Source organism: Palaemon carinicauda, chromosome 4, assembly GCF_036898095.1.
Source record: "Palaemon carinicauda isolate YSFRI2023 chromosome 4, ASM3689809v2, whole genome shotgun sequence".
Lineage (NCBI taxonomy): Eukaryota > Metazoa > Arthropoda > Malacostraca > Decapoda > Palaemonidae > Palaemon > Palaemon carinicauda.
The window spans coordinates 169,972,224-169,998,880 of NC_090728.1; the positions used below are offsets into that span (position 1 = coordinate 169,972,224).

A 26,657-nucleotide genomic window follows, 5' to 3' on the forward strand; every position below is an offset into this window, starting at 1 on the left:
TCGCAACCCTCTTTGGACTTTAGGAAAGTTTTGGCCCTGTTCAAAGAGATGTTTCCGGACCAGTTTGTGTCTGTGGCTCCGCGTTCTCCTCCGTTAGAGTTTGTGTTAGGCATGCCGTCAACCACCCCTGCCTTTACTAGACTCGTCCTCGCACGCTCGTCCAAGAGAGCTTTGCGGGTGATAGGAGAATGGCTGCAGTCCAAAAAGAGTTTAGGGAAGACAGCTTTTACGTTTCCCCCTGCTAGACTCTCTTCTAGATCGAGCGTCTGGTATGCCACGGGAGAAGTTCTCGGCTTGGGAGTTCCTTCCTCTGCCCAGGGCGACTTCTCAAGTCTTGTAGACTCTCCCCGCCGCCTAGCCATGAGACGCTCAAAAATATGTTGGTCATCTTCGGACCTGGACCACCTTTTGAAAGGTATCTATAGAGCCTTCGAGGTTTTTAACTTCCTAGACTGGTGTCTAGGAGCTCTTAGTAGAAAGATCTCTCCGATGGAGAAGGAGACTTCATTGCTCATTATGTCCTGCATGGACAAGGCCGTACGTGATGGGTCTAATGAGCTTGCTGCATCTTTCGTGTCCGGAGTCCTTAAGAAGCGTGAAAACCTCTGCTCATTCCTTTCAGCTGGAGTTACACCATGCCAGAGATCCGAACTTCTGTTTGCTCCTCTTTCCAAGTGCCTGTTTCCAGAGGACCTGATTAAGGAGATTGCCGCTTCTTTGATACAGAAGGATACTCACGATCTTGTTGCGTCCTCTGCTCGCAAAGCCACCCCTTTGCCTACCTTGTCAGCTAGACCAAGGATGGACACTCCAGCGTCCCGTTTTATTCCGCCCTTTCGTGGCAGAGCCTCCAGCAGAGGAGGTGCTCGTGCCGAAGGGAGACATGGAAAGAAGAAAGGAACCAAGTCCTTTAAGAGCAGAGTCTGACTGCCAGCTTCTTCAGACAGCAGTGGGAGCCAGACTCAAGAACTTCTGGCAGACCTGGGAAAAGAGAGGCGCAGATGCACAATCTGTGAAGTTGCTCAGAGAAGGGTACAAGATCCCGTTTGTACGAAAACCCCCTCTAGCAACGTCTCCCATCGATCTCTCCCCCACGTACAGAGAGGAAGACAAGAGACGAGCATTGAAACAGGAAGTGTCTCTCTTACTAGAGAAGGGAGCGGTAGTCAAAGTCCTGGACCATCAAACCCCGGGATTCTACTACCGTCTCTTCTTGGTGTCAAAGAAGACAGGAGGGTGGAGGCCGGTGCTAGACGTCAGTGCGCTGAATGTCTTTGTCACAAAGCAGACGTTCTCCATGGAGACCACAAAGTCGGTTCTAGCAGCGGTCAGAAGGGAAGACTGGATGGTCTCGTTAGACCTAAGGGACGCCTACTTCCACGTCCCCATCCACCCGGACTCCCAACCTTTTCTAAGATTCGTTTTCGAAAAGGTTGTCTACCAGTTTCAAGCCCTGTGCTTTGGCCTAAGCACAGCTCCTCTTGTGTTTACGAGGCTGATGAGGAATGTAGCCAAATTCCTTCATTTAGCGGACATCAGAGCCTCCCTCTATTTGGACGACTGGCTTCTCAGAGCTTCTTCCAGTCGTCGCTGTCTGAAGGATCTAAAGTGGACTCTAGATCTGACCAAGGAATTGGGTCTCCTTGTCAATATGGAAAAGTCTCAAGTGGTCCCATCCCAAGCTATTGTATATTTAGGGATGGAGATTCACAGTCTAGCTTTTCGGGCTTTTCCGTCGGCCCCCAGAACAAGCCAAGCCCAGTTATGCATCCAGAACATGCTGAAGAAGGAACGATGTTCAGTCAGGGAGTGGATGAGTCTGATAGGGACGCTATCATCCCTGGAACAGTTCGTGTCATTAGGAAGACTACACCTCCGTCCTCTTCAATATCACCTAGCATTTCACTGGAAAAAGGACAAGATGCTAGAAGCGGTCTCGATCCCCGTTTCCGAGAAAATGAAGTCTTGCCTGACATGGTGGAAGGACAGTATCAGCCTCAGAGAGGGTCTGCCCCTGGCTGTTCAGACTCCCAACCACGTTCTCTTCTCGGACGCATCAGACGTAGGCTGGGGCGCGACATTGGACGGTCGGGAATGCTCGGGAATATGGAACTCGAGTCAAAGGACAATGCATATCAACTGCAAGGAGCTACTGGCAGTACATCTGGCCTTGAAAAGCTTCAAGTCTCTCCTTCAAGGCAAAGTGGTGGAGGTGAACTCGGACAACACCACGGCTTTGGCGTACATCTCCAAGCAAGGAGGGACCCACTCACTGACGTTGTACGAGATCGCAAGGGACCTCCTCACCTGGTCAAAAGGTCTAAACATTTCGCTAGTAACGAGGTTCATCCAAGGCAACTTGAATGTCATGGCAGATTGTCTCAGTCGGAAGGGACAAATCATTCCAACAGAATGGACCCTCCACAAGGATGTATGTAAGAGACTTTGGGCCACCTGGGGCCAGCCAACCATAGATCTCTTCGCAACCTCGATGACCAAGAGGCTCCCAATATATTGCTCACCAATCCCGGACCCAGCAGCAGTTCATATAGATGCCTTTCTCCTAGATTGGTCACATCTAGACCTATATGCATTCCCTCCGTTCAAGATTGTCAACAAGGTACTGCAGAAGTTCGCCTCTCACGAAGGGACAAGGTTGACGCTAGTTGCTCCCCTCTGGCCCGCGAGAGAATGGTTCACCGAGGTACTTCGATGGCTAGTAGACGTTCCCAGAACTCTTCCTCTAAGGGTGGACCTTCTACGTCAGCCACACGTAAAGAAGTTACACCAAGGCCTCCACGCTCTTCGTCTGACTGCCTTCAGACTATCGAAAGACTCTCGAGAGCTAGAGGCTTTTCGAAGGAGGCAGCCAGAGCGATTGCTAGAGCAAGGAGAACATCCACCCTTAGAGTCTACCAATCGAAGTGGGAAGTCTTCCGAAACTGGTGCAAGTCAGTATCTGTATCCTCGACCAGTACCTCTGTAACCCAAATAGCTGACTTCCTCTTATACCTGAGGAAAGAACGATCTCTTTCAGCTCCCACTATCAAGGGTTACAGAAGCATGTTGGCATCAGTCTTCCGTCACAGAGGCTTAGATCTGTCCAACAATAAAGATCTACAGGACCTCCTTAAGTCTTTTGAGACCACGAAGGAGCGTCGTTTGGTTACACCTGGTTGGAATTTAGACGTGGTACTAAGATTCCTCATGTCAGACAGGTTTGAGCCGCTACAATCAGCCTCCCTAAAAGATCTCACCTTAAAGACTCTTTTCCTGGTATGCTTAGCCACAGCTAAAAGAGTCAGTGAGATTCATGCCTTCAGCAAGAACATCGGATTTTCATCTGAAACGGCTACATGTTCTCTACAACTTGGTTTTCTAGCCAAAAACGAGCTGCCTTCTCGACCTTGGCCGAAATCGTTCGATATTCCAAGCTTATCGAATATGGTTGGAAATGAACTAGAAAGAGTCTTATGCCCTGTGAGAGCTCTTAAGTTCTATTTAAAACGAACTAAACCTTTACGAGGCCTGTCTGAAGCTTTATGGTGTTCAGTTAAGAAACCATCTTTGCCTATGTCAAAGAATGCTTTATCCTATTTTATCAGACTGTTAATACGAGAAGCTCATTCCCATCTGAGTGAGGAAGACCAAGCTTTGCTGAAGGTAAGGACACACGAAGTTAGAGTTGTCGCAACTTCCGTGGCCTTTAAACAAAATAGATCTCTGCGAAGTATAATGGACGCAACCTATTGGAGAAGCAAGTCAGTGTTCGCGTCTTTTTATCTTAAGGATGTCCAGTCTCTTTACGAGGACTGCTACACTCTGGGACCATTCGTAGCAGCGAGTGCAGTAGTGGGTGAGGGCTCAACCACTACAATTCCCTAATTCCATAACCTTTTTAATCTTTCTCTTGAAATGTTTTTATTGTTGTTTTTGGGTTGTCCGGAAGGCTAAGAAGCCTTTCGCATCCTGGTTGATTTGGCGGGTGGTCAAAGTCATTTCTTGAGAAGCGCCTAGATTAGGGGTTTTGATGAGGTCCTGTGGTATGGGTTGCAACCCTTGATACTTCAGATCCTAGGGGTCGATCAGCATCCTAAGAGGATCGCGAGGCTCCGTAAGGAAGACGTACTTAAAAAGGCAGAGTAATTGTTCAAGTCGACTTCCTTACCAGGTACCTATTTATTTTGTTTTTGTTATTTTGATAACTTCTAAAATGAAATAAAAATTCTTAGCTCATAATAATGTAAACATATTTTGCTGGTCTCTACCCACCCCCCTGGGTGTGAATCAGCTATTATAATCACCGGCTAAGTTAAATATTGAAAAATGTTATTTTTATAATAAAATAAATTTTTGAATATACTTACCCGGTGATTATAAATTAAAGGACCCTCCCTTCCTCCCCAATAGAGACGCAGTGGGACGAGGAGAAAATTGAGTTCTTTGTTTACATCGAGTACTGGGTATCTGGACGACAGATGGCGCTGTTGGGCACACCCGCAACCTGTGTAGCGATCGCTACCTTAGAGTTTTCTGTCGAGCAACAGAGTTGCAGCTATTATAATCACCGGGTAAGTATATTCAAAAATTTATTTTATTATAAAAATAACATATCTCTCTATACTGTAATAAAAAAATTAGTATTTGGAAACAAGTGTACTGTAGTCTCTCTCTCTCTTTCTCTCTCTCTCTCTCTCTCTCTCTCTCTCTCTCTCTCTCTCTCTCTCTCTCTCTCTCTTTGAAATAAATGAAAAAGCATTACTGAACATGTACAGTAAATGACAACTCTCACTTAAGCTCGCATGGAGTGGCTGTTGAATGTATGTATGTCTCAACTTCTTTTAATCATCTTTATTACTGTTTTAGAATTGCTATACATAGGGTTTATCACTGAATAGTTTACATGTGTTAGCTATAAAGTTGGGCTGTTCTATTTTGTGCAGCCTGAGTTAACGATAGTAATTATCAAGAAACCACAAATGTGATTATTTATTTAATATGTTATACGGTTCTCTGTATCGGGAATGACCGAATCCACAAAGATCATACCCATGGATATTGAGGCCCAACTAGGTTAATTCACACACATGGACAATCTCCTAATGATTCACAACAAGAGAACTTTTCCCAATCTCAACGCCTCTCTTCGGATAACAAAGGGAGAGTCTGAATGAATAAGCATATTAATATGCTCACACTAAAACTTTGGTTTATGAAAAACATTCTCCAAGGAATATTCACCATTCGAGGTATTCCTAAGAGAATATTTCTCAGATTAGTCACAGGCAGAGGTAGATATTGAGAGACCAAAACTCCTCTAAGGAGAGTTATTGCCATAGGACAAGGTCTCCCCTTCGTTCTCCTTCAGACAGCCTCCAAACTCAAAGAAAGGACATGAGAATGCTTAAGAAAAATAGGGATCTGTTACTGCAAGACCCTAACACTTCAGACTATCTCTGAATGAAAGGTTGCCAAGAGACCACGATAGTAGGACATCATTGATAAGCAAACAATCCAAGGTCTCTGTAGTCTAGATCATCCCAGAGTGATTGTGTGAGCTCTTCAGAGGTACAAGCTTCCACTTTGTCACCCAAGGCAAATGCGTTATTGAAGGGAACCCATAGGTCTTCTAAGAGAAACAAAGACGATGATGACACACCGGAATATCGATCCGGTACGGTTCTAGGACCAAAAAGAAATTTTAGTCTTTATTAGACATTCCCCAGTCCTGGAAGAATCACCTTCTCCGCCGATAAGTGAAAATTCACCAGATGTGGATAACCAGCTACACCAGATCCTGGGCCCCACTCTATCGTAAGCTTAGGAGACAGAATCAGAGTGGATGTTCCTGACAGTATTGGCTTTCATTTGGCAGATCAATGATTTGGAAGAACCAATAAGATCCCTAAAAAAGGCAACAAGACAGGACACTACAAGTCGCTAACCTTTAGAACTTCCTTTGTCTGATCTAGCTAAGGAAGCAATCGACAAAGCAAACTTGCAAGTCTCTGGCAGGAGGAATACTAGGGGCAGCCACTCGAATAAAATCTTAGCACCGACTCTTTCATTGCAAAGATGATTTTAAGTGATGGAAGACTCCACCCCTTCACCTATATTAGTGGATGTAACCATCTCCACACTCACGCCCAGAACCTCGATAGAGAAGTTAGGTTTCCAACCAACCATCATCTCAGTCACAGAATCATAGAATATGAAAGCTATGACAATAGCTAGCTTACAAGCAACATCATGGCTGGACCACAGGTCAGGTAAGGTGTCTTTCTTCACCTATTTTAAAGATTTATCGGACTCTGCGAAGAAGAAACGGTTTATCGATTTGGTTCAATCACCTTCCTGACCCACAAATCAACAACCCAATTAAATCAACTGGGTCATAAAATGAAGAGACGCCATAGCCGCAAAGTTTGTGAGGCAGATTGGTCAAAGGGAGGCTCTAGTGTTAAAAAATGCCCCAATTACTTTCAATCCTGTCCTGTTCCCTCTTCAGGAAGTGGAAGAATGATTGAAAAATAGAGGCAATCAAACCAAGTCGTGCTGTTTCAGCAAGCAGTCTCCTTCAGATAAATAACAGCAGCTCCTGGAACGAAATCGAGAATGACCACGCCTCTAAGTTCGGTGGGATCAAGATCAATGACACCATTGTTATCTTCCTCCAGAAAGTCGACTGATTACACCCAGCTTTTTTGCACTCAGTTTGGCCAATAAAGAAGAGGGAGAGGCAGGAGAGGGGTTAGGTCCTGTTGGTCAAGGCAGTCCCTCCCTGCAACTGCCACGAGTGGGGGATGCCTCTCAAGCCAGTGGGCGAGGTGGTAGTACCACGAGGCAAAGGATTGGAGGGTGGAAGCCCTCCTGCAAGGATACTTCATCCCATTCATTGGCTATCACCCTCCTCTCACTCTGATTCACACTATTATCATATTCACCAGGATCACAAAAACACTAGATCCTACCAATGGAAGTTCATAAAGGTCTCTGGACTTTTACAGCCGACTTCATCTAGTAGAAAAGTCAACAGGAGGCTGGAGGCCAATAATAGAACACTCCACTTTGAAAGAGTTTGTTCTTCAAACACCATTCAGAATTAGGCAGTAAACACGATAAGAAAAGCTATCAGGAGGGATGATTATATGCTCTCTAGATCTAAGAGACTCATATTTCTGTTTCGCTGTACATTCAGTGTCAAGGAAGTTCCTCAGGTTTTCACTTCAGTGTTCACTCTAGACTCAGCTTGGGCACATGCCAATGGCATCCAGTTACTGAGATACTTTACCTCGATGATTGGAGGATTCTATCGCCATCCAAGCGGTAACTCCTGTGACAGACTCTCATTTTGTCAGGATCTGGGGATCATGGTGAATCTGGATTAGTCCAGTCTCATGCCCAAGCAAAAGATAGAATACCTAGGATAAGAGCAGACATGGGAGTAGGGAAAGCTTTTCCATCCAATAATCGAATAACCAGACTCAAAAGGGTGGCACACTATGTTCTAAGTCTTTAAAAGTTTCCAGCTCATTAGTGGCAGCAACTTCTAGGCCATTATTCATCTTTGAACAAACTGGTTCCCCACGACTGTCTACATCTAAGATCTCTGCAATGGTGTCTAAAGACACAGTGGTTTTAAAACAAAGATGCTCCTCATTGTCTGGTTCCTGTGCAACAGGAAGTCAGATCTGATCTGGATTGGTGGGTGAAGGACAAAAATCTGTTCAAGGGGTCTATATTGAAATCCCCTATTCAAGAACTAATCTTCACAGCTGCATTGAAGGAAGGATGTGGGGAGCATCTTAGAGAACATATAATATAATCGCAGGACTAAGGTCAAAGGCAGAGAAACCTTTACGTCAATATTCTAGAGATGAAAGCAACACTGTTGGCTCTACAGTCTCTCCAACAGAGTTTGATAGGCCACTCAGCAGCATTGATGAGCGACAACATTACCAAAGTGGCCTACATGTGACTTAGTAATATAGGCCCATGAATGGCCACAGAACAATGCAGTACATCTGTCGACCAGGTTCATTCAGGGGAAAAGGAAAGTGATAGCCAACAAACTTAAGTCAACAAAGACAAACCATCTGGTTGGAGTGATTTGTTCATCATCAAGTGGCGAGGAATCTACAGACTTTGTGAGGTTTTTTGACCAAGGACATGTTTGAGATGAAGCTAAACAACAAGCTCCCAGTATATTGCTTGCCAATACCAGATCAGGCAGCGGCACTGGAAGACACCTTCCAACACTTGTGAGAAGGCCTAAACTTTTATGCTTGCCCTCTGTTTTGCCTTATCAGCTGTGAAATACTGTACCCCAAATTTCTAAATGATATTTGTAACTCCCAAGTGGCTGTATGCAGATTGGTACCCAGACAATCTGATGGTGTTATCCAAAGCTCCAAAACAACTACCCAATTGACCAGATCTTCTCTATCAACCATATCTTCAGAGACATCCCAGTTCCCTGTCATATCTCTTCAAAGGTGGATTTTATCTAGCATCTCCTCAAAGCGGGAAATTTTTTCACATAACTGTATAAGAGATATCTAGATAACTCAGATCATAATCTATGGCAGTCTACCATGACAAATGGGCCATCTTCTGTGATTGGTGTCATAGAAAGGGCACTTATCCTCTCAGTGCTTCTATCCAACTCATAGCAGACTTCTTAGTCTTCTTGTGAAGTGAGAAATTCCTTTCAGCAGTTAAATGCTACCGCTCAGCCTTGACCTAAATCTTCACACTAAAAGGAGTCTACTGGTCAACTTCATATGAATTGTCGAGATTGGTTAAGAGTTTAAAACAACTTTGTCCACCAAGAGAACTCAGAACTCCCTCCTAGAATAGACTGCTGGACCACATAATAAATGACCAGGAACAAATGACACAGGCATGCGGTCACAAAGTCAGATGAGCTGGTGTAATGCTAGTCTTCCGGAAGAAACTGTCAGTGGTCCAAGTCCTAAAGAAAAGATTATAGAAATGACAGACGACCTTCACGGCCCACCATCTACAGGGATGCACCCATAAAACACTCTACACTTTTTCCTTAGGACCTGGGGTAGCTTCTCAGCAGGTGGTGTAGCATACCTAGCTCCCTCACAGGTCAAGAAGCATCTCTTAAAAGAGACCTGTTACGACATCAATCTAAGTGAGAGTGAGAATGTCTGGCCCATTTTCCTCTTATCCTTCCCATCCCTTGCAATGCAGCTATTGGACTGACCATTACATCTCTGTAATGGAATTTGACACAGGTAAGACACCAGAGTGAGTAACTATTCTTTTCATTTCAAGATAGAAGTGCTTTCACACATCCTCCTGACAAGGGAAAGAATGGATGGTATTGTAAAACCATCAATTTACTGAGCCTTAAATTACAGACACAAGACCCTTTGAGGGGATAGTTCTTCTATCACCACCTATCTATAACAATAACTTAGCCATATCCCCTGATACTCAAGTGATACATAGCCTAGTGAATTTTAGTCTTAGTCAATACCTTTGCCCTTTATGAGGACTGAGTGCTAGACACCCCAGGATTTTAAACCAGCCAGTTTGGTTATAGGAATGTCTTCCCTCCTGAGAATAAGTCTCTTATCAAAGGATGAAGGTTTGTATTTGTATAGGAATAACTCATATATTTCTAAAGTAATGAAATTTGTATTTCTCTTAATTATACAAACATGAGTTCTTTCAAGTTATACTTCCTGCCTCATGCAATTTCTAGGTGAGGCCAAAGTCTCAGTGAGCTGGTAGGCCTACCCACCAGTAACTACCAACACCTCATTATATTGTATATTTTAACAGTAATTTTCCGCTTCGCTAAAATTATTCTCTTATTAAATTACGTAGGTTTATCTAGTTAGGAGAAATACAAATTATTTATAAAATTTCGGATTTTACAACACCATTGGTTCATTTCTTGTAAGTGAAAATAACCTAAATGGTTCATATAAACATGAATACATAAGGGATTTTGACGTAGGAAAAATCTATTTTTGGCCTCGAGCCATGTCGTCCTGATGGAAGTTCCCTCCGGCTGATTCCTACAGTATAATATTTCTGCGATTGATTTTATAAGAGAATTACCATCAGGTATCACGGGGTTCTAACCCCCAGGACGACTATCCGAAGATATCGTGTATAATCAGGGACGTATCCTAAGATAACCAACTGTATGAAGAACCAAACTGGGGAAGTGTGGTGAGAGTAGCCTTGATTGCACAAATAATTCCATACAAGGCATGTTATTAGTCGGTAGAGGAGACATAACCAATCCAAGCAGGCTGATCAGTATCTTGACCATTGATTGGCTGTCCAGCCGCAGGGTTGCTCTAAAGCCAACTGCAGCATTTAGTTCAGCATTTTGTCCAATTTGCTTCAACTGTATACAGTATGCAGTATATATAAGCTAAATTGCTCAGCATCTTTATCTCTGCAGTGTTAATTGGCATCTGTGGATAAAATTGTAAATTGCTCTCAATCCCTAAGATTCCAGTCAAACATTCTACATCTTCTAAGGCTTCTGGCAGTGAACCCAAGTGTTACAGAAAGATGCTTACTATAGCAGAAAAGATGAAACTCCTAGACATGCTTAAGGAAGGGAGAAGCTATGCGGAGGTGGCTGTCATTATGGCATCAACGAATCTATTGTTCCCAATATCCAGAAGGGCAAAAAGAATACAAGTACCACGGCAAATGTCATTTTTTACAAGACAGCAAACAATATGGTAACCTTCTTCAATAAAGCCATCATAAGTAAGAAGTCTGCATTAGCCATTTGGATAAGGCTTGTAAGAAGAGCTTTAAACTAGATACTAACACCATACACGAGAAGGTCAGGCAGCTCTATGGAAAGTTTATGGATGGCGGTGACGACGAATCAGAACCATCTATGGCATCTCCCACTAAACCAACAAAATTTAACGAAAACAAAAGCTGGTCTTGGTTTGATAAATTTTAAAAGATATTCAACACTAAAAGGGTATCCCTGCATGGAGAAGCTGCCTCTGCTGACAAACTTGTAGCTGATGAGTACATAAATGAGCTGTTCTAAACCATGATTGATAAAAGGGGTTATTTGCATGAACAAGTTTTCAATATGGATGAGATTTGACTTTTTAGGGAATGGATACCATCGCTAACTTTCATTACAATGGAAGTGGACAGAGCCCCTGAATGCAAAGCCTAAAAAGATTACCTCACGCTTGTGATGTGTGAGAATGCTGTGGGCTTCATGATGAAGACAACGCCTGTTTATAAGTCCAGATACACAAGGGACCTAAAAAATAATATTGAGTTTAAAGTGATAATAGACAATACTGGGGATCACATTATCAACCTGTATTATTAGGGCGTATAAGTAGAATTCTTACAACCGAACACAACAATGCTGATTCAACCTATGACTCAAGGCCTTATTCAAGGCCCTTTACTATATACGCAAACTCCTTGTAACCCCTGACCAAGTATATGGAGATGAATGATAACTTATTGCTGAAAAAGTAGTGGTGTGGGTACACCATTTGCAATGTATCTCCAAAATATCCCGAAGGCCATAAGAGAGACAAAGTAAGAAAATCCCAATCCTTGCTGGAAGAAATTGTGGTTAAAAGTAGTCAATTATTACAAAGGATTCGCTCCTGATAAAATCCAATACTTGGCAGTAGCTAAGGCAGTGAGGCTGGCAAAATTGTTCGGAGGAAATGGCTTCCCTAATATAACTGACAATGTAAATACATAACCTGATCGAGGCCCATCAGCTCCATTAACAGATGAAGATCTGATAGAGACGGTAAAGTTCGCAAGTGAAGATGGATGATATGAGTAAGAGGATCGAGGAGAAGAGGAAGTGGACCAATCACAACCCCTCTCAACTTTAGCAAAAATGGCAAAATAACTTCAGATAATGGCCAAAGATAGGGACCCCAGATGATTCATGCACTGCCGTTCAGAAATTAAATCTGTGGAGCCATGGAAGTATTTAAAATCCTCCTTGTAGGTTACATAAGAAAAGACAACATCAGCAACTGTTGATCACTATGTTCTTCACCCACAAAATATAGAAGATATGGGTACTACTGTACTCCATCAGTGGAAATAGGAAGTTGCTACACTCGAAAATGACAAACACATGACGAAGTGTCAGTTGAAGTAGTGGTTTCAGAAGAGCAGTAATATTCTTCTCTGCTGTGTAGTACATTTACTTCATTACTGTTTTATCATTATCTACATAGTTCAGTATTGCACAGCTAAACCTTTATCACCGCTAATCAAGATTATGTATCTTAACTGGTGGCTGTTCCATTACAATTTTTTCTTTTACGTAAATTAAGGATCTGTCTACAATAAAAGTAAGTTTTAGTTTGATGTGTATAAAGGTTTATATGAGTGTTTGGAGAGTTTCTAAAAGCTTGCATTTATAAGGATAAAGAAATGAAAAAATTATAAAAATAATGAAAAAAATATAACTTAGATTTCTGTATCTCCTTAGCGGTTTTTCAGTGGTAGCTGGTGGCTGGAATGCAACACCTGTGATAGTTGAGAGATTACTCTACTGTATATGTTACAGGTATTCTAATGCTATCAAAATTGTTTCAAATGGCATCAATCAAACCATCTGAAAATAAATCTGAAACTTTCTAGGATCAGCCAGTACTCTTAAAGAATCTCTCTCCTAACTATTGACAGGAGAAACTAAGGTTAATTGAAATTATTGTTGTTATATCTGTAACATAAGTAACAGATATGATTACAATTAGGTTACCACATTAACAAAATTATGAAGTTCCTTTGATGTTCAACAAACTTACCCACCAAAGACATATAACTTTTACATTAAAAAAAAAAAAAAAAAAATTGAAAATATAAATTTCAAAGAGTGAGGTAATTGCATACAGTGATTCATCAGAAAAAAATTCAGTTGATTAACCTGAAATCAAAAATAACTAAGTTTCAACTACTTCTACTCTTTCCTTAAAGAATTCTAATGTGAATAGTTCTAAGGCAAATGTGGTAACAGTATGAGTTGTTTAAAAGTTTTACTTACCAGCATGACATATATTGATATGGATGAAAAGCTTGAAAGGTATTAGTAATTCAGCTTGGATGACTTCATTCTTCTTACTGAATGCACAGTGAACTTATGCAGTGCAAGATCGTGCTGCATAAATGGTAGTTCAAGGTGTGGCATTCTGCTGGCATGATTCCATATGTCTCAATTCCATTCACTCTAAATTAGTTCCAGCCTTATGATGTCATTATCTGGAGAAACCTTCAGTTTTGTGCTGGTCTCAATTCGAATTTCTTGTTACTTTCAAGAAGTGGCAAACTATCGTCATTTTTTTATTTTTTTATTTTAGGAACCTAGCATACGAACACATTACAAGCGTGTTCTATAAATGTTTGTTTTATTACTATATCCTTTTCTACTTTTCTGATAGCAACAATATTACTTACTGTAATGGTACTGTATATCAAGCTATTATTTGCCGAGAGACAGACTGATAAAATACCTGATGTCTTTGTCACAATTCTAACAATCTTTCCACACTTGTACAATACACTGAGTTATCTTATGATATTATTACTCTGTATATTATCAGCTGTGATACAAATTTCATACTAAATTTTAATATTTTGAAAGAGGTATTTTATCCAGTAAACAGCATCATATAACCATCGCACTGGTAGACATTTACGTGTCAGTCTGTGTTTTAGGATATGGTATTGTATATATAAAGCTTATACTATCTTAATCAAGACATCATTGAACATATAATTATAACTATATACATAGATATTTCCACTGCACGTAAAGCTTGAAACTGAGTATGTAAATGCTACAGTATAAATATGCTTATGCACCCACTACTCTCAGAGTTCTACTATTTATTTATTATTCAACCCATTTATTCCTATACGCTTTTGTTCCCAGGTGGAACTTGCACATTCCACAACTATTTCTTTACCCGCACTGTAAGTACTCTATAAATATAGTGTAAATGTATACTTCTGAGGTATGCATTCTTGTGATTGAAACCATTTTAGTTCATTATTTAAACTTGACAGCTCACTTCAAATCATCCACTAAAACACAACTCTCTCATTCTTTAGATTTCATCGCAGTGCCTAGAACACTTGCACTTCCTTATAATGTCTACATCCTTTATATATTTTGTTCCGTCATTACAAATCATTGCCACCCGCTTTTTCCGATACCGCTTGGGTTGGCAACAATCTTTTCCACAAGAACCACTGCATGTGTACTGTCGAACAGGACGGCGTGAACGGCATCCATAGTCATATACATATGCTTTTGCAGGCTCTTTTCGGCATGATGGAGCTGAAGAAAAAATGAAAAAACATAAATTACAGAATATAATACAAATAATAATAAGACTTGATATACTGCTTTTACCCTATCAGTCCTCTATACAATATTTCTTTGTAATGACTAAATTACCTGGCAATAATTCTCCAACTTACCTTGATTACACAATTTGCCTGTCCATCCACTCTGACACTTGCAGCGATACCCTCCATGCCTTCGGGGACGACAAGTTCCATTAACACATTCATGGGAAGTACATACTGCCTGATCTGTATAGATAATTTTGAAATTAGTAAAGTCATTCCCAAATACCACCATGTAAATAAATGCATATGTGAAATGTATTTAATTGTATAATCATTAGTCATGATTTAAACATATAAAATTGACTGATTGTGTTGGATTAAAGAGATGCATGAGTATTATTATATAAAAAATGCTAAAATGAGTGTAATGTCATAATTGTAGCCATGATAAAATGGGTGCAATCATGACAGAATAATAAGGGGATTTCAACATTTCGTCACTTTTCCAATGAATGGCAAATATGTGGGTAGCCTCGAAAAGGAGTAAGTGCAATCAGTGACTCCCACGGTGCACTGTAGGTATTACTTGAAGAGCTTTGCAGCGTTCCTTCACACCCTAGCTGCGCTTGCTTTATATCTTACTTTACGTTCGTTCTTGCTTCCTTTCTTCCATCCTGTCTCTCCAACCACTTCTAATTTTTGCCTCAGTCTATCTCTAGGGTTTTACATTAGATGCACTTGGATGCTGAATGGCCTAACAGGACCCTACACTGGGGTATTTAGGCCAAATTCACAAAACTAAACCATATGGAGGTAGAACTATCAGTGCACTGTGGTAATTATTATAGGGCCTTTGATTGTCGCTTGGTACCTAGCTGCACCTGCACCCATATTTTTGCTATTTACTTTACCTCTGTTCCCACTCCCTTCCATTTTCTTGTATTTCACTATACTTTTTTTTTTCAGATCCTTCTTATTGTTAGTCGTAAAGTCTTCAAGATTTTTTACTAGAGATTTGCCGATAGTATCAATATCAGTATCAGTAGTATCGGCCTTTTTTGTGAGTATCGGTATTGGTATCGACAACTGTTATGACAACATGTAGGATTTTTGTCCTGTACTTCATCATAGGGAACCCCATTGTCAACGTCCACGTGTATAGGATTGTGGTTGTTGTTCTACAGTTCGTGAGGAAACCTCCAAATGAACCATGAGACAATGGATCTACTGTTTCTATTACTTCTGGCTTCTACCATAACAAATAATGATTGCAAGCCATATCAGTTATGGTAGATTTCTCTTACAAGGGAGTTGTTTTGTCTCTTCTACCATGATTTAGACCTATGGAAAGAGCAAATTCCAAACAAAATCCTTTCTAGGCCTGAAGAGATGGGACCAATGTCCTGTAAAGCCCTGAAGAGCTATTTGAACAGAACCCTAGAGATACAGGGGTTCAGTTAAGAACTTGTTTTGTGGGTTTCAAATTCCTACTAGGCCTTTATTTGAGAAAGCTATAGCTTCATTCTTGAAGTCTCAAAATAGAATTTCACAAGGAGATACATGACCTAAGACTAAAGTTAAATTTTAAAAAAGGGTTTTGATGAAGGAAACTTTTGGGGGAGATGATGTGGTCTCCAAGAACTCGACCGCGAAAAGTTATAACAGGGAATCCAATACAACAAAAAAATACCAAACAAATATTGTCTTCCCTGCTCCATAGCTAGTGTATTAATGTGCATAGCACACTGAGCAAGTATAAGGGAGTCCCACCAATTCAGGCTCTATTGAATCTGCCACAGAACATCTTATGTTGAAATACGTCAGACAGACAACCAATGATGTGAACCAATACTGACACTGGAGACAAAGCTACCTGGGCACTTCTTTGCGCTCAACTACTACAGTAATACTGTACCTCTTGATACGAAAGTTTCTGCATGCAAAAATTTCATGATGCGAAACACGGTACAGTACGAGATTCGCCCGGCTGCCGAAACTAATTTTAAAATTCGCACGCCGCCAGCTGTAAACTCGCCACAATACTCCCACGCTCCTATTGGTTATCTCCCTACTCTGATGCTAGTTACCACCATAAGATCCTGCTCTCCTATTGGTCAGCATCTATCCCATTATGCATCTACGCATCGGCATTCCTCGACCATTTCGTTTCGGCAGCGTTATCCTTCACATTAAATTCGTGTTGGTGATTTTGCTTTTGTGCTTTTATTTATTGTACTGTATTGTGTTGCATTATTCAACTCATACTTTACTAGCCATGGGTCCCAAGAATGTTGCTGATGTACAGGGAAAGAAGAGGATGCTTTTTATGAGATGAAGCTTGAGATAATCAAGAATATGAGGCTAGCATGCAGTTGAGTGTGATCACTAAGAAATATGGCCAAAGTTTTTAGTGAAGTTAAGTGTTAATATTTTCTGCCATTTGTTAAATGTTTTGTAAAGCTAAGTGTTAATGTTTACTGCCATTTGTTAATGTATATTGTAAAGTTAAGTGTTCATGTTTACTGCCACTTCTTCTCCTCCTCTGATGCCCATCCACTTTCACTTTCGGACATCGCCTCACTCCAAAGGTAAGGTTTCAAATTTCTTTTACTGTATTTTCCATTTATTATTGCATTACTGTACTGCCTGTTCTTATTATACATTTCATTTACAGGTTAATAATGGTTAGGTTATCTATTGAATGATCTAAATGGTTGAATTTCATTGTGTTTAGTACAGTTTATCCTTATAATAAAATTTAATGCAGTGTTTTTGTAGGGCTTGAAAAAAATTAGGCGATTTACATGTAAAAGATGACTCATAATACAAAAAAATCACGGTACGATAGCCACTCCGCAACCAATTAAATTTGTATCATGAGGCATTCCTGTATCTATATTTGGAGTAAGGCTCATATGCATCTCTTCCTTATACGAGGCTAAGCAAGAGGGGAGGTCTTGGAGACCACAGGGCACCTTGCCAACAATAGGTTTTTCCTTTATCAAAACTCATTTGTTCTAGTTGATGAGCTGTTTCATCTCCAAGAACTAGTACCAGAAATACATTACAGTAGATGCATGTACAATACTACTGTATTATTATTATTAGCTAAGCTACAACCCTAGTTGGAAAAGCAGGATGCTGTAAATCCAAGGGCTCCAACAGAGCGCTCCAACATTGAGGAAAGGAAACAAGGAAATAAGCAAACTACAGGAAAATTAATGAACAATTGTAATAAAATATTTTGAGAACAGTAACAACATTAAAATAGATCTTTCATATATAAACTATAAAACCTTAAAAATAAAACAAGAGGTAGAGAAATACGATAAAATAGTGTGCCCAAGTGTACCTTCAAGCAAGAGAACTCTACACCAACACAGTGGAAGACTATGGTACAGAGGCTATGGCACTAACCAAGACTAGAGAGCAATGGTTTGATTTTGGAGTGTCCTCCCAGAAGAGCTGCTTACCATGGCTAAAGTCTCTCTTTTACCCTTACCAAGAGGAAAGTAGCCACTGAACAATTACAGTGCAGTAGCTAACCCCTTGAGTGAAGATGAACTGTTTGGTAATCTCAGTTTGACAGGTGCATGAGGACAGGAGAATCTGGAAAAATAGGCTAGACTATTTGGTGTATGTGTAGGCAAAGTAAAAATGAGCGTAACCAGAGAGAAGGATCCACTGTACAGTAGTACAGTCTGCCAAGTCAAAGGACCCAGTAACTCTAGTGATAGTATCTCAACGGGTGGTTGGTGCCCTGGCCAATCTATTACTATCTCAATGGGTGGTTAATTCCCTGGCCAACCTACTACAAGTACCTATAAAAGACAATCTTCTAAATTGAGCCAATTATTAGATTTTGCATACCTGGGTGAGAATGAAATAAGTTTGATACTCGCCTCCTAAGAGGAGATCCTGGGAAGGGAGCTAGATTCCAGTCATGGTGCCTTCTTATAAGGAACCAGGCTGAGAGATTTCCTCTTCGGCCCTGGTTCCTCCCATAGATGCCATAAACAAGCCAAACACAAGGCATGCATGTTGTACTGTTTGAATTTGTTTCAGGTAGTGTCTTATAAATACTTTATGGCTGAACCAAAAAAAGTGGGAAAAGATCTTGACAGCAGTAGGAGGGGCAGGGCACCCTACAAGACTTCTCAGGCACTGGGATGCCTGGCGAGTCTCTTAGGGAGGATGCTTGACGACCCACCGAAGGAAACGGCAGGAATACGGAGCCATCGAACTGATTGTTTGAGTCCTCGGAGATAGAGGTCGTATACGGACTCTCCCCCTCCCCTCTCTTGAGTGAGGAGGACATTCCGCTTATAACCACAGGGTCGCAGCTGGACTTCAAACTCCAATAAAAGGACAAGGGAGCCCAGACAGATCTCCAGGCTTTTACAGTCATCCATTCCTTGTGGAGAAAGTGACAGGAGGTTGGAGACCAGTCATCAACCTATCCCCCTTTAATGGTTTCATCCAGCAAACACCATTCAATATGGAGATGGCAAAGGCAGTCTTGGCAGCAATCTGAAAAGATGACTTCATGCTGTCACTGGATATCAGGAAAGCTATTTCCAGATACCCATCTATCCCCTCAGGAGAAAGTACTTTCGGTTCAGTGTAGGGAAGACAACCTTCCAGTTCAGGACCCCATATTTTGGACTCTCGACAGTTCCACAGCTTTTCACAAGTGTCTTTGCCCCAGTGACGTTATGGGCCACTCCTGGGGGATAAGACACCTGCGTTATCTCGATGAAGGGCTGTAGAAATACTTCCTATATCTGAAATGGTGTATGAAATTGAATTGGCTGGAAGCGAAGGTGTTCCCCTCGGAAGATAGGCTAACACAGCAGCAATAGGTGGTGGAGCCCTCCCAGCCAAGAGAGGCAAAGACTTTTGGGGACCTCTCATTGCTAGAGGGATTGGTTCCCCATGTAAGACTACATGAAAGGACTATGCAGTGGTACCTTCAGACCTAATGGCACACAAAAGGTTATCAATCGACCAGGAGAGCAAGATGGCCCTTGTAAGTCATCAAAAGAAAACTCCCTGAAGGGGCCCCTTATAATGCTCCCTACCGGAGATGCTGCTGTTTACGGACGCATCTAAGGAGAGGTTGGGAGCACATCTGCATCCAAGGAGGGGTTGGGAGCACATCTGCATCCAAGAAGGGGTTGGAAGCAGATCTGAGAACTGTCGCCATAAATGGGTGCCAGAGGAGCGAAAGCTGCACATCGAGTTGGAGTTGACGGGGGCCTTTCAAGCTACTCTACGTTTATGAGCAACAACACCACAGTCATGGTGTATGTCAACAAATGAGAGATGGTAATCCATCCACCATGCAGCGTAGGCGCATGCATGAGCGATAGACAAGGTGCAGGCCTGACAGAAAGGTTCATTCCGGGGAAACGGAATGTCATGGACAAACTCAGTCTGAGGGGCCAAGTGGTTGGGTTAGAGTGGTCCCTTTATCCTTAAGTGGCAAAGACATTTTATGGCTATGTGGGGTTCCCCAACCAAAGAACTGTTTGCAACTACCTGTAGTCTGAATCACAAGTTTCCAGTCTATTGCATGGCAGTTTCGGACCTAACAGCATTCATCGAAGACACATTCCAACACCCCTGGGATTAAATGGATGTGTATACCTTCCCTCTGTTAGGCCTGATCAGAAGGGTCATCAACGGGGTCCTACTGACACCAAACCTCTGGCTATCCCTAGTGGTACCAAGGTAGCCCTACATTGACGGGTACCCAGGTCTAATCTCCTTTGTAGAGGAGCCTCGAGAGTTACCCCTGTGCCAGCCTCACATGCAAAGATACCACAACTTACTGTCATCCCTCTCTTCACGGGTGAAGACTATCCAGTTCCTCTTTGGAAAGAAAGGGATTTTGAAGAGAGCTGCCACAGAGATGTTGTAATACCTCAGGAAATCCTCCACACCAGTCAACCAAAGCAAGTGAGCAGTCTTCTATGAGTGGTGTTGGGAGAAGGACATCACCCAAGTCTCAGCCATGATGTGGGTGATACCTGACTTCCTGATTTTCCTTCGAATGAACAAATACTTGTCAGTACCAGCTATAAAGGGTAACCGGGGTAATGTTAGGCCAAATCTTTTGATTTAAGGCGCTCAAACTTGGGGTCTCCAAAGAGTTCCTCATGCTTATGAGGAGTTTCAAAAAGTCTTTTCCACCAAGATAGATACGCCTTCTGGAACGGAACATCAGGAAAGTTCTGTCATTCCTCAAAAAGAACAATTACCACAGTTTTACTACCCATTGGGACTGAACCACAGTCTCATCAAAATACTTATTACCTAAACACTCCCATGTGGTCACAAAAACGTTGATAGTTAGGGAGTATATGCCGTTAACTTTAAAAGACTATTACTTAGCCTTAATACTTTCCCAGAGGATCAAGATTTACAATATCATAATGAAATATATAAAAGTATGGTAAAATAAATAAGAAATGATGTGATGAGGTGATAAGATACTGAACCTAAACTAATATGAAAACACTTGGAAGTACCGGCGCTGTATGCCAAAAATTGTGAACAATTCTAGACTAAGCTAGTCTAAAACTAAGAATCACAACTTACTTGGTTAACATTAGGAAAACCATGTTAGTATTAAAATATAATAAAGAAAGGATAAACTTTTAAAGATGAACCCTTTCCATTGCTATTATAAAAAAGCCAAAACTAAATGGCGTCATACAGCGAATAGCAGAACTATAAGTAAAACACGTGGAGATGAAGAATTCGGTACTTCATCACGCTAACTCTATCACTAAGAATAACTAATAATAGGTTTGTTAGTTAATCAACTGTACTTTAATTAAAAGTAGAGGAGAATGTCAAAACATTCTAGTGCTAACAGTGTGCAGAAAAGTACATCCGTATGCTTGTCCGACAACAAATAAAAGATGGTAATGTAGCGCAAACTAGTACCCAGGTAGCTTTGTCTCCAGTATCAGTAATAGTTCTCGGTGATGACGTATAATGGGCTGATTGATTGATATCAGTTCAGTATAGGGAAGACAACCTTCTAGTTCAGGACCCCATGTTTCGGACTCTCGACAATGCCACAAGTTTTCACAAGTATCTTCGCCCTAGTGACATTATGGACCACTCCTGGGGGATAAGACACTGTTTAATTGGCTGTTTAATGTATTTAAGCATAAGAGGTGTTCTGACGGATTCAATAGAGCCTAAATCCTTGGAGTCTCCCTTATACTCATTGAATTCATGCTATACAAGTTGATACACTGACCCTGGAACAGGGAAGACAATATTTCTTTGGTATTATTTTGACATTGAATTCACTGTTCTAGCCTTAAACAGGAAAGTTCCTGGAGACAACTGAGTACATTAACCTTAAAAAGCATTAAGAGCCTGTACAATAGAGGTAAGCATCTGTTTCTACAATGCATGCTACTGTACTTGATTAAAGTGGGCATAGAATTAAGGTACTGTTGGTCCATGGGTTCCAGAGTGACATCCAGGGACATACCGAGTGAGTAGAGTTCAGTTAGGTTAATTTCTATGTGGTAAGGAATGTTTTTACCTAGAATGTTTTAGGGCTAGAATTATATTAGGTTAGAAATTCTATAGTTGGTCCATACCCTAATGATTATGTAGTGATTTAAAGTTACATTTATATTATTAAGGATAACGCTTTGGAATAGTGTAGGATTTGAACGAGTGTAAGTATGGAGCTAAGACCTTTTTTTAGAGTGAATTTTTTTTTCTCTGTATAGCATTACCATCATCCACCTTCCTGCTAAAAGGGAGAAATCAGAATTATACTTTGGGAAGACTACTAAAATAGACAGTTTTTAAAAAAATAACTCTATTCTTATTGAAGTTCATTAGCGCTTCTCACCCCTCCCACATCTAAATAACAAAGTAAAGTATTATTAGAGGTATTGTTTGGTACTGAGCCCAGATATCACAGCTATTCAAGTCTATACACAACTTAGTATTGCCAGATATTGGAAAATAAACAAAGATCACTAATTTGTGTACTGTATCTCCTGTCTTTTTGGGCTCGGGCCATGTCCTCCTGATGGAAGGGTTCCTTTAGGTAGCCTTCTAAGGGATATTTGCTATAGTGATACTCCCAGAGAAAAAAACCGAATGTCTCCAGGATTCTAACTCCTGGCGCGAGTATCCAGTTAAGGATATCGCATAATATCAGGGGACGTATTTTTTAGATACGACACCTAATAGCAATCTTCACCCCGAATAGATTTAACTCTTTGATGTAGGGGGGGGGGGGGGGGGGGGGGAAGAGTGGCGAAAGAAGGGGGTGCCGTTCTAGGTACCCAGTGGACCTCCCATTTGTACTTCCACCGGCCGCCATTCCTTTACTTGTAGCGTTATAAGCTAGGTGTTTTCCTAACGTTTTCTCGGTGTTTTGTTTCAAGTTTTCGGAATAATCATCATGCAATCTCCAGCATCTTCATCTTCTGGAAAGTTGAGTACTGTATTAATTCTTTCCTGTGTATAATTTTAGGCTCCCTTCTCACACTTAAATTCCAATAATTTAAGTGTGTTTGATTGAGCGTTGCCACGAACCGGAGGCAGCCATTTTACGACTGCAGTTGCCCATTACTATTGCATTTTATTTAGTCAGTAGGGCGACAATTCCCGGTATTAAGCTATAATATTAGCTAGTTAGGCAAATTATACATGTGAAGATTTTGCATGCATATATATTATTCCTCTTCCTATTATGTAACTTTACTTTTCGTATGCGGCGGGAACCCAGCCGGTACCAACCTTGGCCGTGGATCCTGCCAGAGCTAGGCTAGCCTCACTCATATATACGTTAGTAAAGTAATTCCCCATGTTTAGCCTCACCCTATCGTTCCTTATTGATTCAGATGAGAACTTACATTCTCTAGAATCTATGGATAAGGTTCGATATACATTCTCTCTCAGAGAAAAAAGGCTAAACCCTTCCTCCCTCCCTGAGTGCTGCCGCCGCTACAGGCGGCAACCACTGTCTTTCTTCATTGCCGTTGAGTAGAACAAAGTTCTTGCCACCTCCGGCTTTGAGTTAGATAGTAATTAACTCAGGGTGCCCTTGTCTTGCTGCCGACGATGTCGCCAGCAAAGGAACCATGTTTCCTCTGCCGCCACTGACGTTGTCAGCACAGGAAGTCATGCTTCCTCAGTTCACTGTTGAAGGTAGGCGGCATACCTGCCGCCACCTCTCTTCTCAGTGAACTATAAGACCCTTACTCTTCCCCCATTCTGTCCTGTAGTGACGTCATAGTCGTCACAACATTCTTCCACCGGTATTCAGACAATCATCCCGGCTTGCTAGGTTGACTGCGTTACCGGCTGGTGCCCTGCCGGTGGCAGTTAGTTCAGCCGCCTCAGCCACCTTCCCCCTTACTTCCTTCCTTCACTGGAAGTGAATATTATTGCGGGGGAAGATTGAACCGGTCCTCACAGCTGCCAGTAGAAAACCTAACATACTTTTGAGAAGTCCTCAGCCCTCTCTTGGTCTGCCATCCAGAATTATTGCCGCCGGCGGTATAGCCGGCGGCAGGCCTTTTGTGGATGGGTTGAAGCCAGAATCAGATAGATTCTTACCCTTTCCATTGGAACTCTCATTCTGGCAAGGAGACAGTAGGCAGCCTGATAGTCCTCCTACACTTCCAATTGTTGTGTTAAACCATAATACTGTAATAGGAAACTCTCCTTCCTTAATGCTTTCTCTCTCTCTATCAGCTAGTGCCGCCAGGTACTAACCTAACACCGGCAGTGCCGCCAGTTGAACTACAGTATACAAGTATACAGTAGTACACATATTTTCTAACATACTCTGTGTTTCCTATCACAGTCTATTGTTGGGACCACGATAATATGTTGAGGTCTGAGTACTCCCTCAACACCCAGATGGTTTTTTCGATCATCGGGACCCTAAAAATCACCGATCAGTATTAATATATACTATAGGTGGATAATGTTAGTATAGACACTTACTAACTAACTCTAGTTCCTAGAGTTTCTTCTACCTTGTATTCTCCTTACTAGAAAAACCAAATATTATTACTGACGGAGGTGTCAGCAATGGCCTAGGAGAGGAAACACAGACATGTGTCTTTTCTACTTCCTTTCAAGCTTACTATCCTAAGCTATTATATACAATAGTGATTACTATTGTTAATAAAAATGTATGCTTTTATATCAATGATATAAAAACCATGATACTTATTGGATCCTTTTTCTTTACAGGAGAAGCCAATGGAGAAGTGTGCAGCCTTGTTCTGCATCCACAAGGGTAAAGACTTTTGTGGACACAATATGTGCAGGACTCGTGGCCCCTGCTGTATCGTGTTGGAAGTCCTAAAGTATTGGGACCCGAAGGGTTACCCCACCTGCTCAACCCTGCTAACTAACAGCTTCAGAGAAGCCCTCCCAGTCAACTTAGAGACTAGGGGCACAGCAAGGGAGACCCTTCGCAAGTGGGTAAGAGGGTTCCAAAAGAACTCTCCGGGACCATACCTACCCAACGACTCCCTAAGGTGCCTTCTGTTCATCAAGGCTCTACCAAACGCGGTAGTGCCCCAGGAACAGGTCCAGCCTCCTCTCGTACAACTGAAGATCGACGCGGACATAAACAAGGCACTGGAAGGCATGGACTTCCACCAAGAAAGGATGTCAGAAGTGTTCACTGACATGGAACAGGACCTACTGCAAGGAGGCCCTGAAGAAGACATGGAACAACTACGAACGGAGGAAGAAGGATCCGTTTTGACGGTAACTGAAGACCCTCAGTTTGCCGTGACGACATACCAACCTATGCTGTCAACCTCTTCAGCCCCAACTCCTCAACCAACTACATAGGTCAACAAGAGCAAAGCAATCCTTACGTCGATCCAGCGGATGTTGGAATCGTTCCAGAAGGAACAGGAGACGATGAAGCAGTCTATCCAGCAACAGCAGAGACTGCTACAGGAAAGGGACTGCCCTGGACCTTCCAAGGGCTCCACTAAGAAGCCCCTTAGAGTATTGGATCTCCCTCACTGCTCTAAAACCAACCCCTGGAGGTATGCAGAGCATAAGCCCATAATGAATGGGAAACTATTCGTCTCAGAGAAGTTAGGAGCAAAACTAATTGAAAATCTCGAGTTCTGGCCTAGCTTTTCAGCTTACCCAAACTGTTACGTGAGACTGCGGGATGAACATGCATCCCGTGAGGAAACGGTACCTAAGGAAGTCATTGTCTTCGAGCATGACAAGGCGCAAGCCATCCTCCTAAAAGCCTTGAAAGGAGCCGGGTACACCAACTCCAAAGTCTCAGCACTGAGCAAGAGGCACCCCACCTTTATTGCTCCTTCCTCCATCTCTTTCCCCTTTTCGAAGAAAGCACTAGACTTTGCCATCAAGGCAGTCGAAGAGGGCAAACCCTGCCCAACTCTAGAGGAATGCAAACCATTCTCTATAGCAATGCCTGCCTGCAAGGAGAAGTGGAAAGATGTCCACCTAACCTTCTCCATCTCGAAGTTTGATCCAGAGATAGCAGGCCAGCAGTTCAATGAGAACCTTCCGAAGTTGCCAGACCATCTTCTGAGGAGGGAACAGGAGACGACCCATGTGAAAGACTTATATGCTTTCCTCAAAGCAAGGAGAGCCTGCAGAAAGCATGTGTTTGCCTAAGCGACAGTAAAACACGAACCCAGGAAGCTGATTTCATCGTGCATCTGGGGTAAGGACCTTTTCCCACAGGAAATGGTCCGAGAGGTCATAGCCAGAGCTATGAAATATTTCTCAATGAAAATACCATAAAAACTCCCTTTTAAGGTAAGCCTTGTTGGGATGGTTTGATGTGTTATTTTATAAATACCCAAGAATATATTTCCTCTATGATGACCCTAAATTGCCTCACACAAGAAGTCTTTTTTTAATTTATTTTTTCTGTTAGGTTACTTCTTCCTCTATTCACTGGGCACTTTTTAAATTGTTATAACATGAGTTTGGACCTTATTATAATATCAAAATACTATTAGATCTTTTATATACACAACATGGAAAAACAAACTACATGTTACCCATAAGTGATATAGGAGATTATGCGTGCAATAATAATATCCCTTGTACTTACACAAATATTTGAAAGAAGAGAGTTGTAAAGCCAATGGCACACATTATCATATTAGATTGTTTTATGGTGATGAGAAGGAAATGCACAACATACCTAAAATAAAACTTTGCCTAAAAAAGAAAAGCATTAAAATGTAACTCTTCCTAAATGAAAAACTTTCCTC

General features: G+C 41.7%; 1 protein-coding gene across 4 annotated transcripts in view; it reads right to left on the reverse strand.

The window, feature by feature from the left end:
- The window catches only part of LOC137640182 (protein slit-like), a 56,531-nt gene that overhangs the window by 6,691 nt on the left and 23,183 nt on the right, over positions 1–26,657 (reverse strand). For all 4 annotated transcript variants that reach the window (XM_068372710.1, XM_068372711.1, XM_068372709.1 and 1 more), the window contains 2 exons: positions 14,500–14,613; positions 13,061–14,356 (listed from right to left, as the gene is read on the reverse strand). In XM_068372710.1, the coding sequence (XP_068228811.1) occupies positions 14,124–14,356; positions 14,500–14,613 (347 nt within the window). In that variant the 3' untranslated portion in view covers positions 13,061–14,123. The remainder of the gene's footprint in view (positions 1–13,060; positions 14,357–14,499; positions 14,614–26,657) is intronic.